The 12,098-nt window shown below is 41.3% G+C and overlaps 1 protein-coding gene across 1 annotated transcript in view; it reads left to right on the top strand.

Moving 5' to 3' along the window:
- LOC121399761 (serine/threonine-protein kinase pakA-like) overlaps positions 1–12,098 on the top strand; it is a 137,955-nt gene that overhangs the window by 116,182 nt on the left and 9,675 nt on the right. Inside the window, exons 22-30 of the mRNA XM_041581323.1 lie at positions 1,538–1,614; positions 3,264–3,350; positions 4,344–4,427; positions 4,873–4,956; positions 6,595–6,681; positions 7,313–7,396; positions 9,040–9,126; positions 10,819–10,902; positions 11,841–11,927. Of these exons, the coding sequence (XP_041437257.1) occupies positions 1,538–1,614; positions 3,264–3,350; positions 4,344–4,427; positions 4,873–4,956; positions 6,595–6,681; positions 7,313–7,396; positions 9,040–9,126; positions 10,819–10,902; positions 11,841–11,927 (761 nt within the window). The remainder of the gene's footprint in view (positions 1–1,537; positions 1,615–3,263; positions 3,351–4,343; positions 4,428–4,872; positions 4,957–6,594; positions 6,682–7,312; positions 7,397–9,039; positions 9,127–10,818; positions 10,903–11,840; positions 11,928–12,098) is intronic.

The following is a 12,098-nucleotide window of genomic DNA, read 5'->3' as shown; positions in this document are numbered from 1 at the left end:
GGAGTTTATCAGAGCACAAGTCACATGACTTGGGGCAGCTGGGAAATTGACAAAATGTCTAGCCCGATTTCCAGATTTCAAAATTGAATATAAAAAAATCTGTTTGCTCTTTTGAGAAATGGATTTCAGTGCAGAATTCTGCTGGAGCAGCACTATTAACTGATTCATTTAAAAAAAAAAAATGTTCCCATGACAATATCGCTTTATTCCCTATCTCCATCATTACTGTGATTATCAAAGTTGTTAGATTAGATTCCGTGATGCTCATTTATCAACACTGGGCTAGTTTGCCACTGGGCAGTTACCTATAGCAACCAATCAGTGATTAGCTTTTTAAAGCCAGCTGCAAGTAGAACAATGAATGCTGCAATCTAATTGTTTGCCATGGTTAACTGCCCAGGGGCAAATTTGCCCAGTGTTGATAAATACCCCCCTTGAGTGTAAGCCCCCCAGCCAAATCTCTCGCTACTGAGACCAGCTCCATAACTTCCAACCACTGTTTTAATATAAGTATTATTAGTTGAGTGCCCTCTCATTGTGACATCAGGATATTCCTAGAGGAGAGCAGTGATCTGTCTCTTATACCATTGCTCTTAACCAGGATAAACTGGTAATACTCTCATGGGATCTGTCAGGAAAGCAGATTGGGATTGATGCAGGCAGAGTTGGTTGGGCGCAATGGACATGATTAGCATCTAATATGATTTCCATTAAACACTTGGTAGTAGATTTATCAAAGGTCGAATTGAGAGTTTCAGTGAATTTTTTTTTTTTACTCTAATAAATATGAGTATATTCACAACTCAAATGGGGGGATATTTAAGAAAAAACTTGAAAGTCTAAAACTCAAAAGAATATTGCTGACCCAAAAACGCAAATTGAATTTCACTAAACTTGGATCGAGTTTTTTCGCTGAAAAAAACCTTGAATGTCAGGAAGGCTATTGACTTTTTAAAATGGGTCACTGGACCTCTACATGAACATGGCAGGTTTTAGGTGGCAGACAGTAAAATTTAAATTGTTCCCAGGGTCAATGTATGATACATCTCAAATCCAAATTCAAGTTTGGATTATTCCCAACTCAAATTTGTGAGCAAAAATCCAACTCAAAAATTCAAATTTACAATTCACCCTTAATAAATCTGCCCCTACTCTGTACATACTATAGAGATTTATGGATCTGATTTTTTTTTTCTCTTATCCAGGTACAACCAATTGAAATTGGCCAAGTCATCAGCCAAGTAAGTAAAAAAGAACAAACCAGACAGACCGAGTATTTATACTTCTTCTCTAAAAAACGAAGCTCATTTGTAATCTTGACTTTTTCTCTCTTAACCAGGAAACAACCGAGACCTCTGGCGTTACCAGCTGCCAAGTAAGTAGTCCAGAAACACTCAACATAGATGAAATATAAATTATTTTATTCCTGAAGTTGTGTTCACTGACTTTATAAAAGGCACATTTGTCTTCTAGTAAGTTTATCCAATGACTAACGTTATCTTTCTTACTCAGGAGGAACCAGTGCAAGAAGAACAAACTGGCACCAACAACTGCCAAGAAAGCCCAGAGGAAGAGGATCTGGGAAATGAGGAGGAGCCGGAGGAAAGTGCTCAGGTTTGAGCTCATTTATAACTTGAATCCATTTAAACTTATTTTGGCCCCAACACAGGCCCCTATCCAATCAAATCACACAAACTACTCTGTAGGCCCCTGTTCCCCCATAACTAAATTCCAAATACACAGGGGCTCTAAATGAAGCACAATTGTGCCCTTAGTTATGATCATGTGCAATTGCAGCAGATGCAACTTAGAGAATAGATGTGAAAACATGTTTTTATTGATATCGTTAAGCACCTCACCTGGATGTTACACAAGTGGTGTCTCTCTATTTACCAGGAGTCAATAGTGGAGCCTGGCAATATCATCAGCCATAACTTCCCCCATAGTTACATAGTTACATAGTTAAATTGGGTTGAAAAAAGACAAAGTCCATCAAGTTCAACCCCTCCAAATGAAAACCCAGCATCCATACACACACCCCTCCCTACTTTTAATTAAAATTCTATATACCCATATCTATACTAACTATAGAGCTTAGTATCACAATAGCCTTTGTATTATGTCTGTCCAAAAAATCATCCATAAATTCCAAACAACTTCTTTAGTGGAGCCAAATGCTTCTGATAATAAATATCTTTAATGATACTTTTAATCACGTCACCTTGATAGATGCCTCACTAATTGTTTCTATTTACCAGGAATCATCTGGCACCAACACCAGCCAGGAAAGCCCAGAGGAAGAGGATCTGGGAAATGAGGAGGAGCCGGAGGAAAGTGCTCAGGTTTGAGCTCATTTATAATATTAATCCATTTAAACTTATTTTGGTCCCAACTCAGGCCCCTATTCAATTAAATCACACAAATTACTCTGTTGGCCCTTGATCCTCCGAAACTAAATTCCAAATACACAGGGGCTCTAAATGAAGCTCAGTTGTACCTGTAGTTATGATCATGTGCAATTGCAGCAGATGCAACTTGGGGGCAAATTCACTAACCGGTGAAAATTCGCCAGCTCCTGCGCACAGGGTAACGACCGCTGTAAAAATGACCCCAACAAAATTACGCTCAGCAGTTTGAATTTGCGCTAGTGTTGGCTAATGAGCATACGGTGTGCAGTTAAAGTACAATGGGCGTATATGCTGCAGCAAATACATTACACTACACAAGGCCAGGGAACCTTAATGAAATAAAGTTGTTATAATGCCCTACACATGTGCCCACTGTATAGTTTAGGTGCCATATGTTAGTAAATGTAGGGGGAAGGAGGGTACCCCCAAAAAAATTTGATCTTTTTCAGTCTATCACCCTTTAAATAGGAAAAAACACCAGCATTTTTTGGGACTTAGAAACTGTTTCAACTAATTTTTGAGGAAGTCCTATCTACTCTATTGCACTTTGCCTGGTCTGAGGTGGGAAGGCAAGTCTGGCGATAGAGTTAACGTTCAGTAATATCAAAAACTTAGTGAATTTGCGTAGTAACACTACCAAAAATTCACCTGGCGTTAGAGGGTGAAGTTGCACTAGAGTCTATCTCTCTGCCGAAATTACGCCAGTGAAGTGCCAAAATGACATCACACTGGTGAATTTACGCAGCATTAGCCACTTCACCTTTAGTAAATGTCCCCCTTGGAGTGCAGCCACAATTGTGCTGGAATTATGAGAAAAAATATTTTTTCCTGATCTTTATTTTCTGTGTTAAACAGGAAGAACAAGTGATTGAGCACGAGGGGGAGAATTCCATCAACTCCCCCCAACCACCAACCCAATCCATCAACTTCCTCCACTGTCAGGTAAGCAGAAAATAATCAAAGAGTAAAAAACTATAATGGAAGAAATGAGATGGATTTCATCATATTCTCTACTCAGCTGAGTTGATCTCACAAAACCAATAAAATACTAATATTAGTAGTTTCCCCAGGGAGCTGAATAGATGTGATAAAACATGTTTTTAATAGGGATGCACTGAATTCACTATTTTGGATTCGGTAGAACCCCCGAATCCTGTGCGAAAAATATCCCAATTTGGATATGCAAATTAGGTATGAATAGGGGAAAAAAAATTGACTTCCGTGTTTTGTGACAAAAAGTCACGATATTTCCCCCCTGCCCCTAATTTACATATGCAAATTAGGAGTTGGATTCGGTTCCGCCGAGCATAAGGATTCAGCCAAATTCAAATCATGCTGAAAAAGGCCGAATCCCAAATCCTGGACTCGGAGCATCCCTAGTTTTTAATAATACTTGTAAGCACCTCACCTAGATGGTACACAAGTGGTCTCTCTCCAGGGGAGCTTCACCAATGAGGCGAGTTAAGGCTGTCGCCTCAGGCAGCAGTGCCCCATTAGGTACCAGGGGCAGCAAAAATGCTTCTTCTGGTTCTTTAAGAGATGAATTTCTGGGGGAGGGGGGCGGCAGCAACTGCAGCTGTCTCAGGCAGCGGAGGGACCATGATCACCCCTGTCTCTCTCTCTATTTACCAGGAGTCAATAGTGGAGAAATAGACCACTAGTAGAGGAGCTGAGCAATACCATAGCCAGGTGGAGCTCAATAAGAGCTGACTAATGCATTTTTAGGATTACTTTAAACCATTTAAACTTATTTTGGCCTCAACTCAGGCCCCTATCCAATCAGATCTCACAAACGTCTCCATAGGCTCCTGTTCCCCCATGAATTCCAAACCACTTCTTTAGGGGAGCTAAATGCTTCTGATAATAATTGTCTTTAATGACACTTTTAATCACATCACCTTGATAGATGCCTCACTAATTGTTTCTATTTACCAGGAATCATTTGGCAACAACAACTGCCAGGAAAGCCCAGAGGAAGAGGATCTGGGAAAAGAGGAGGAGCCGGAGGAAAGTGCTCAGGTTTGAGCTCATTTATAATATTAATCCATTTAAACTTATTTTGGTCCAAACACAGGCCCCTATTCAATCAAATCACACAAACTCCTCTATAGGCCCCTGTTCCCCCATAACTAAATTCCAAATGCACAGGGGCTCTAAATGAAGCACAATTGTGCCCTTAGTTATGATCATGTGCAATTGCAGCAGATGCAATTTAGAGAATAGATGTGAAAACATGTTTTTATTGATATCGTTAAGCACCTCACCTGGATGTTACACAAGTGGTGTCTCTCTATTTACCAGGAGTCAATAGTGGAGCCTGGCAATATCATCAGCCATAACTTCCCCCATAAATTCCAAACAACTTCTTTAGTGGAGCCAAATGCTTCTGATAATAAATATCTTTAATGATACTTTTAATCACGTCACCTTGATAGATGCCTCACTAATTGTTTCTATTTACCAGGAATCATCTGGCACCAACAACTGCCAGGAAATCCCAGAGGAAGAGGATCTGGGAAATGAGGAGGAGCCGGAGGAAAGTGCTCAGGTTTGAGCTCATTTATAACTTTATTCCCTTTAAACTTATTTTGTTCCCAACTCAGGCCCCTGTTCAATCAAATCACACAAACTACTCTGTAGGCCCCTGTTCCCCTATAAATTCCAAACAACTTCTTTAGGGCTCTTACAGATGAGTGTTTTTAGCTGCACTTCCCTGTGCTCCAGTTTCATGTGTTCAGACTCAGGGGAGCGCAGGAGTAGATGCACTGAATTCTTTTCAATGGGGCTGTACTCACACAGACACATGTAAGTGCCAAACGCAGGAAAAATACAACATGCTGTGTCCCAACCTGCTCTCCTCACTTACATGTGTCTGTGTGAGTACAGCCCCAGTGAAAAGAATTCAGTGCATCTACCCCTGCGCTCCCCTGCAGCTGAACACATGAAACTGGAGCACAGGGAAGCGCAGCTAAAAACGCTCGTCTCTAAGAGCCCTTGGGGGAGCTAAATGCACATGATAATAATTGTCTTTAATGATACTTTTAATCACGTCACCTTGATAAATGTTTCACTAATTGTTTCTATTTACCAGGAATCATCTGGCACCAACACCAGCCAGGAAAGCCCAGAGGAAGAGGATCTGGGAAAAGAGGAGGAGCCGGAGGAAAGTGCTCAGGTTTGAGCTCATTTATAACATTAATCCATTTAAACTTATTTTGGTCCAAACACAGGCCCCTATTCAATCAAATCACACAAACTCCTCTATAGGCCCCTGTTCCCCCATAACTAAATTCCAAATACACAGGGGCTCTAAATGAAGCTCAGTTGTACCTGTAGTTATGATCATGTGCAATTGCAACAGATGCAACTTGGGGGCAAATTCACTAACCGGTGAAAATTCGCCAGCTCCGGCTTTGCGCACATCACAACACTTCGCCAGGTGTAGATTTGCCTGGAAACTGCTAATTTATGAAGATCCGAAGTTGCGCACAGGGTAACGACCGCTGTAAAAATGACCCCAACAAAATTACGCTCAGCAGTTTGAATTTGCGCTAGTGTTGGCTAATTAGCATACGGTGTGCAGTTAAAGTACAATGGGCGTATATGCTGCAGCAAATACATTACACTACACAAGGCCAGGGAACCTTAATAAAATTATATAAAGTTGTTATAATGCCCTACACATGTGCCCACTGTATAGTTTAGGTGCCATATGTTAGCAAATGTAGGGGGAAGGAGGGTACTCCAAAAATCTTTTATCTTTTTTAGTCTTTCACCCTTTAAATAGGAAAAAAACGCCATCATTTTTTGAGACTTTTTTTTGGAAATTTTCAACTAATTTTTGAGGAAGTCCTATCTACTCTATTGCACTTTGCCTGGTCTGAGGTGGGAAGGCAAGTCTGGCGATAGAGTTAAAGTTCAGTAATATCAATAACTTAGTGAATTTGCGTAGTAACACTACCAAAAATTCACCTGGCGTTAGAGGGCGAAGTTGCACCAGAGTCTATCTCTCTGCCGAAATTACGCCAGTGAAGTGCCAAAATGACATCACACTGGTGAATTTACACTAACATTAGCCACTTCACCTTTAGTAAATGTCCCCCTTGGAGTGCAGCCACAATTGTGCTGGAATTATGAGAAAAATAACAAATATTTATTCCTGATCTTTATTTTCTATGTTAAACAGGAAGAACAAGTGATTGAGCTCGAGGGGGAGAATTCCATCAACTCCCCCCAATCACCAACCCAATCCATCAACTTCCTCCACTGTCAGGTAAGCAGAAAATAATCAAAGAGTAAAAAACTATAATGAAAGAAATGAGATGGATTTCATCATATTCTCTACTCAGCTGAGTTGATCTCACAAAACCAATAAAATACTAATATTAGTAGTTTCCCCAGGGAGCTGAATAGATGTGATAAAACATGTTTTTAATAGGGATGCACTGAATTCACTATTTTGGATTCGGTAGAACCCCCAGAATTCTATGCGAAAAACTCTGCCGAGAACCGTATCCTAATTTGGATATGCAAATTAGGTATGAAAAGCGGAAAAAATTGACTTCCTTGTTTTGTGACAAAAAGTCATGATATTTCCTTCCCTGACCCTAATTTGCATATGCAAATTAGGATTTGGATTCGGTTCCGCCGAGCATAAGGATTCGGCCAAATCCAAATCATGCTGAAAAAAGCCAAATCCTGGCCGAATCCCGAACCGAATCCTGGATTCAACTCAGGCCCCTATCCAATCAGATCTCACAAACGTCTCTATAGGCTCCTGTTCCCCCATAAATTCCAAACCACTTCTTTAGGGGAGCTAAATGCATGTGATAATAATTGTCTTTAATGATACTTTTAATCACATCACCTTGATAGATGCCTCACTAATTGTTTCTATTTACCAGGAATCATCTGGCACCAACACCAGCCAGGAAAGCCCAGAGGAAGAGGATCTGGGAAATGAGGAGGAGCCGGAGGAAAGTGCTCAGGTTTGAGCTCATTTATAACTTTAATCCATTTAAACTCATTTTGGCCCAACTCAGGCCCCTATTCAATCAAATCACACAAACTACACCATAGGCCCCTTTTCCCCCATAATTCCAAACAACTTCTTTAGGGCTCTTACAGATGAGTGTTTTTAGCTGCACTTCACAGATGCATGTAAGCACAGAAGGCAGGAAAAATACAACATGCTGTGTCCCAACCTGCGCTCCTCACTTACATGTGTCTGTGTGAGTACAGCCCCAGTGAAAAGAATTCAGTGCATCTACTCCTGCGCTCCCCTGCAGCTGAATGCATGAAACCAGAATGCAGGGAAGCGCAGCTAAAAATGCTCATCTCTAAGATTCCTTAGGGGAGTTACTGGATGTGATAATAAAAGTACTTAATGATACTTTTAAACTGAAATGCCCCAACTCAGGCCCCCCATCCAATCAAATCACACAAACGACTCTGTAGGCCCCTGTTCCCCCATAAATTCCAAACAACTTCTTTAGGGCTCTTACAGGTGAGTGTTTTAGCTGGGCTTCCCTGAGTTCCAGTTTCATGTGTTCAGCCGCAGGGGAGCGCAGGAGTAGATGCACTGAATTGTTTTCAATGCGGCTGTACTCACACAAATGCATGTAAGCGCCAAATGCAGGAAAAATGCAACATGCTGCGTCCCAACACGCGCTCCTCACTTACATGTGTCTGTGTGAGTACAGCCCCAGTGAAAAGAATTCAGTGCATCTACTCCTGCGCTCCCCTGCGGCTGAACACATGAAACTGGAGCACAGGGAAGCGCAGCTAAAAACGCTTGTCTCTAAGAGCCCTTAGAGGAGCTAAATGCACATGATAATATCTGTCTTTAATGATACTTTTAATCACTTCACCTTGATAGATGTTTCACTAATTGTTTCTATTTACCAGGAATCATCTGGCACCAACAACTGCCAGGAAAGCCCAGAGGAAGAGGATCTGGGAAATGAGGAGGAGCCGGAGGAAAGTGCTCAGGTTTGAGCTCATTTATAATATTAATCCATTTAAACTTATTTTGGTCCCAACTCAGGCCCCTATCCAATCAAATCACATAAACTACTCTATAGGCCCCTGTTCCCCCATAACTAAATTCCAAATACACAGGGGCTCTAAATGAAGCTCAGTTGTACCTGTAGTTATGATCATGTGCAATTGCAGCAGATGCAACTTTGGGGCAAATTCAGTAACCAGTGAAAATTCGCCAGCTCTGGCTTTGCGCACATCACAACACTTCGCCAGGTGTAGATTTGCCTGGAAACTGCTAATTCATGAAGATCCGAAGTTGCGCACAGGGTAACGACCGCTGTAAAAATGACCCCAACAAAATTACGCTCAGCAGTTTGAATTTGCGCTAGTGTTGGCTAATTAGCATACGGTGTGCAGTTAAAGTACAATGGGCGTATATGCTGCAGCAAATAGATTACACTACACAAGGCCAGGGAACCTTAATAAAATTATATAAAGTGCCAAAATGACATCACACTGGCGAATTTACGCAGCATTAGCCACTTCACCTTTAGTAAATGTCCCCCTTGAAATGCAGCCACAATTGTGCTGGAATTATGAGAAAAATAACAAATATTTTTTCCTGATCTTTATTTTCTGTGTTAAACAGGAAGAACAAGTGATTGAGCACGAGGGGGAGAATTCCATCAACTCCCCCCAACCACCAACCCAATCCATCAACTTCCTCCACTGTCAGGTAAGCAGAAAATAATCAAAGAGTAAAAAACTATAATGAAAGAAATGAGATGGATTTCATCATATTCTCTACTCAGCTGAGTTGATCTCACAAAACCAATAAAATACTAATATTAGTAGTTTCCCCAGGGAGCTGAATAGATGTGATAAAACATGTTTTTAATAGGGATGCGCTGAATTCACTATTTTGGATTCGGTAGAACCCCCGAAATCTGTGCGAAAAATATCCCAATTTGAATATGCAAATTAGGTATGAATAGGGGAAAAATATTTTGCTTCCGTGTTTTGTGACAAAAAGTCACGATATTTCCCTCCCTGCCCCTAATTTGCATATGCAAATTAGGATTTGGATTCGGTTCCGCCGAGCATAAGGATTTGGCCAAATCCAAATCATGGTGAAAAAAGCCAAATCCTGGCCGAATCCCAAATCCTGGACTCGTTGCATCCCTAGTTTTTATAATACTCGTAAGTACCTCACCTAGATGGTACACAAGTGGTGTCTCTCTATTTACCAGGAGTCAATAGTGGAGCCTGGCAATATCATCATCCAGGAGAAATAGACCACTAGTAGAGGAGCGGAGCAATACCATCAGCCAGGTGGAGCTCAATAAGAGCTGACTAATGCATTTTTAGGATAACTTTAAACCATTTAAACTTATTTTGGCCTCAACTCAGGCCCCTATCCAATCAGATCTCACAAATGTCTCTATAGGCTCCTGTTCCCCCATGAATTCCAAACCACTTCTTTAGGGGAGCTAAATGCACATGATAATAATTGTCTTTAATGATACTGTTAATCACTTCACCTTGATAGATGCCTCACTAATTGTTTCTATTTACCAGGAATCATCTGGCACCAACAACTGCCAGGAAAGCCCAGAGGAAGAGGATCTGGGAAATGAGGAGGAGCCAGAGAAAAGTGCTCAGGTTTGAGCTCATTTATAACTTTATTCCCTTTAAACTTATTTTGGTCCCAACTCAGGCCCCTATCCAATCAAATCACACAAACTAATCTATAGGCCCCTGTTCCCCCATAAATTCCAAATAAATTCTTTAGGGCTCTTACAGGTGAGCATTTTTGGCTGCACTTCCCTGAGTTCCAGTTTCATGTGTTCAGACTCAGGGGAGCGCAGGAGTAGATGCACTGAATTCTTTTCAATAGGGCTGTTCTTATACCTACACATGTAAGTGCCAAATGCAGGAAAAATGCAACATGCTGTGTCCCAACCTGCTCTCCTCACTTACATGTGTCTGTGTGAGTACAGCCCCATTGAAAAGAATTCAGTGCATCTACTCCTGCGCTCCCCTGCGGCTGAACACATGAAACTGGAGCACAGGGAAGCGCAGCTAAAAACGCTCGTCTCTAGGAGCCCTTAGGGTTAGTGCACACGAGGAGATTCAGGGAGATTTGTCTCCTGGCGACAATCACCCAGAATTTCCTCAGCGTGTTTTCGCATAGACTATAATGTTAAATCGTCTGTGCTAAAGCACACGCGGTGATGCGTTTTCTAAAGTTGCTTGAAGTTGCCCGATTGTCACCAGCTATTTGTCGCCAGGAGACAAATCTCCCTGAATCTCCTTGTGTGCACTTACCCTTAAGGGGGCCTAAATGCATTTGATAATAATTGTCTTTAATGATACTTTTAATCACTTCACCTTGATAGATGCCTCACTAATTGTTTCTATTTACCAGGAATCATCTGGCACCAACACCAGCCAGGAAAGCCCAGAGGAAGAGGATCTGGGAAATGAGGAGGAGCCGGAGGAAAGTGCTCAGGTTTGAGCTCATTTATAACTTTATTCCCTTTAAACTTATTTTGGCCCCAACTCAGGCCCCTATTCAATCAAATCACACAAACGACTCTGTGAGCCCCTGTTCCCCCATAACTAAATTCCAAATGCACAGGGGCTCTAAATGAAGCTCAGTTGTACCTGTAGTTATGATCATGTGCAATTGCAGCAGATGCAACTTGGGGGCAAATTCAGTAACCAGTGAAAATTCGCCAGCTCTGGCTTTGCGCACATCACAACACTTCGCCAGGTGTAGATTTGCCTGGACACTGCTTATTTATGAAGATCCGAAGTTGCGCACAGTGTAATGAAGCTTGAAAAAGTTACGACAACGCTCAGCAGTTTGAATTTGCGCTAGTGTTGGCTAATTAGCATACGGTGTGCAGTTAAAGTACAATGGGCGTATATGCTGCAGCAAATACATTACACTACACAAGGCCAGGGAACCTTAATGAAATTATATAAAGTTGTTATATTGCCCTACACATGTGCCCACTGTATAGTTTAGGTGCCATATGTTAGTAAATGTAGGGGGAATGAGGGTACCCCCCCCCAAAAAAAATTCAATCTTTTTCAGTCTATCACCCTTTCAATAGGAAAAAACGCCAGCATTTTTTGGGACTTAGAAAATGTTTCAACCAATTTTTGAGGAAGTCCTATCTACTCTATTGCACTTTGCCTGGTCTGAGGTGGGAAGGCAAGTCTGGCGATAGAGTTAAAGTTCAGTAATACACCAGAGTCTCTCTCTCTGCCGAAATTACGCCAGTGAAGTGCCAAAATGACATCACGCTGGTGAATTTACGCTAACATTAGCCACTTCACCTTTTAGTAAATGTCCCCCTTGGAGTGCAGCCACAATTGTGTTGGAATTATGAGAAAAATAGCAAAAAATTTTTCCTGATCTTTATTTTCTGTGTTAAACAGGAAGAACAAGTGATTGAGCACGAGGGGGAGAATTCCATCAACTCCCCCCAACCACCAACCCAATCCATCAACTTCCTCCACTGTCAGGTAAGCAGAAAATAATCAAAGAGTAAAAAACTATAATGAAAGAAATGAGATGGATTTCATCATATTCTCTACTCAGCTGAGTTGATCTCACAAAACCAATAAAATACTAATATTAGTAGTTTCCCCAGGGAGCTGAATAGATGTGATAAAACATGTTTTTAATAGGGATGC

The sequence above is a fragment of the Xenopus laevis genome, chromosome 2L (genome assembly GCF_017654675.1).
Source record: "Xenopus laevis strain J_2021 chromosome 2L, Xenopus_laevis_v10.1, whole genome shotgun sequence".
Lineage (NCBI taxonomy): Eukaryota > Metazoa > Chordata > Amphibia > Anura > Pipidae > Xenopus > Xenopus laevis.
Note: the sequence above shows the minus strand (reverse complement) of the source record. Positions and strands in the feature narration are given on the sequence as shown.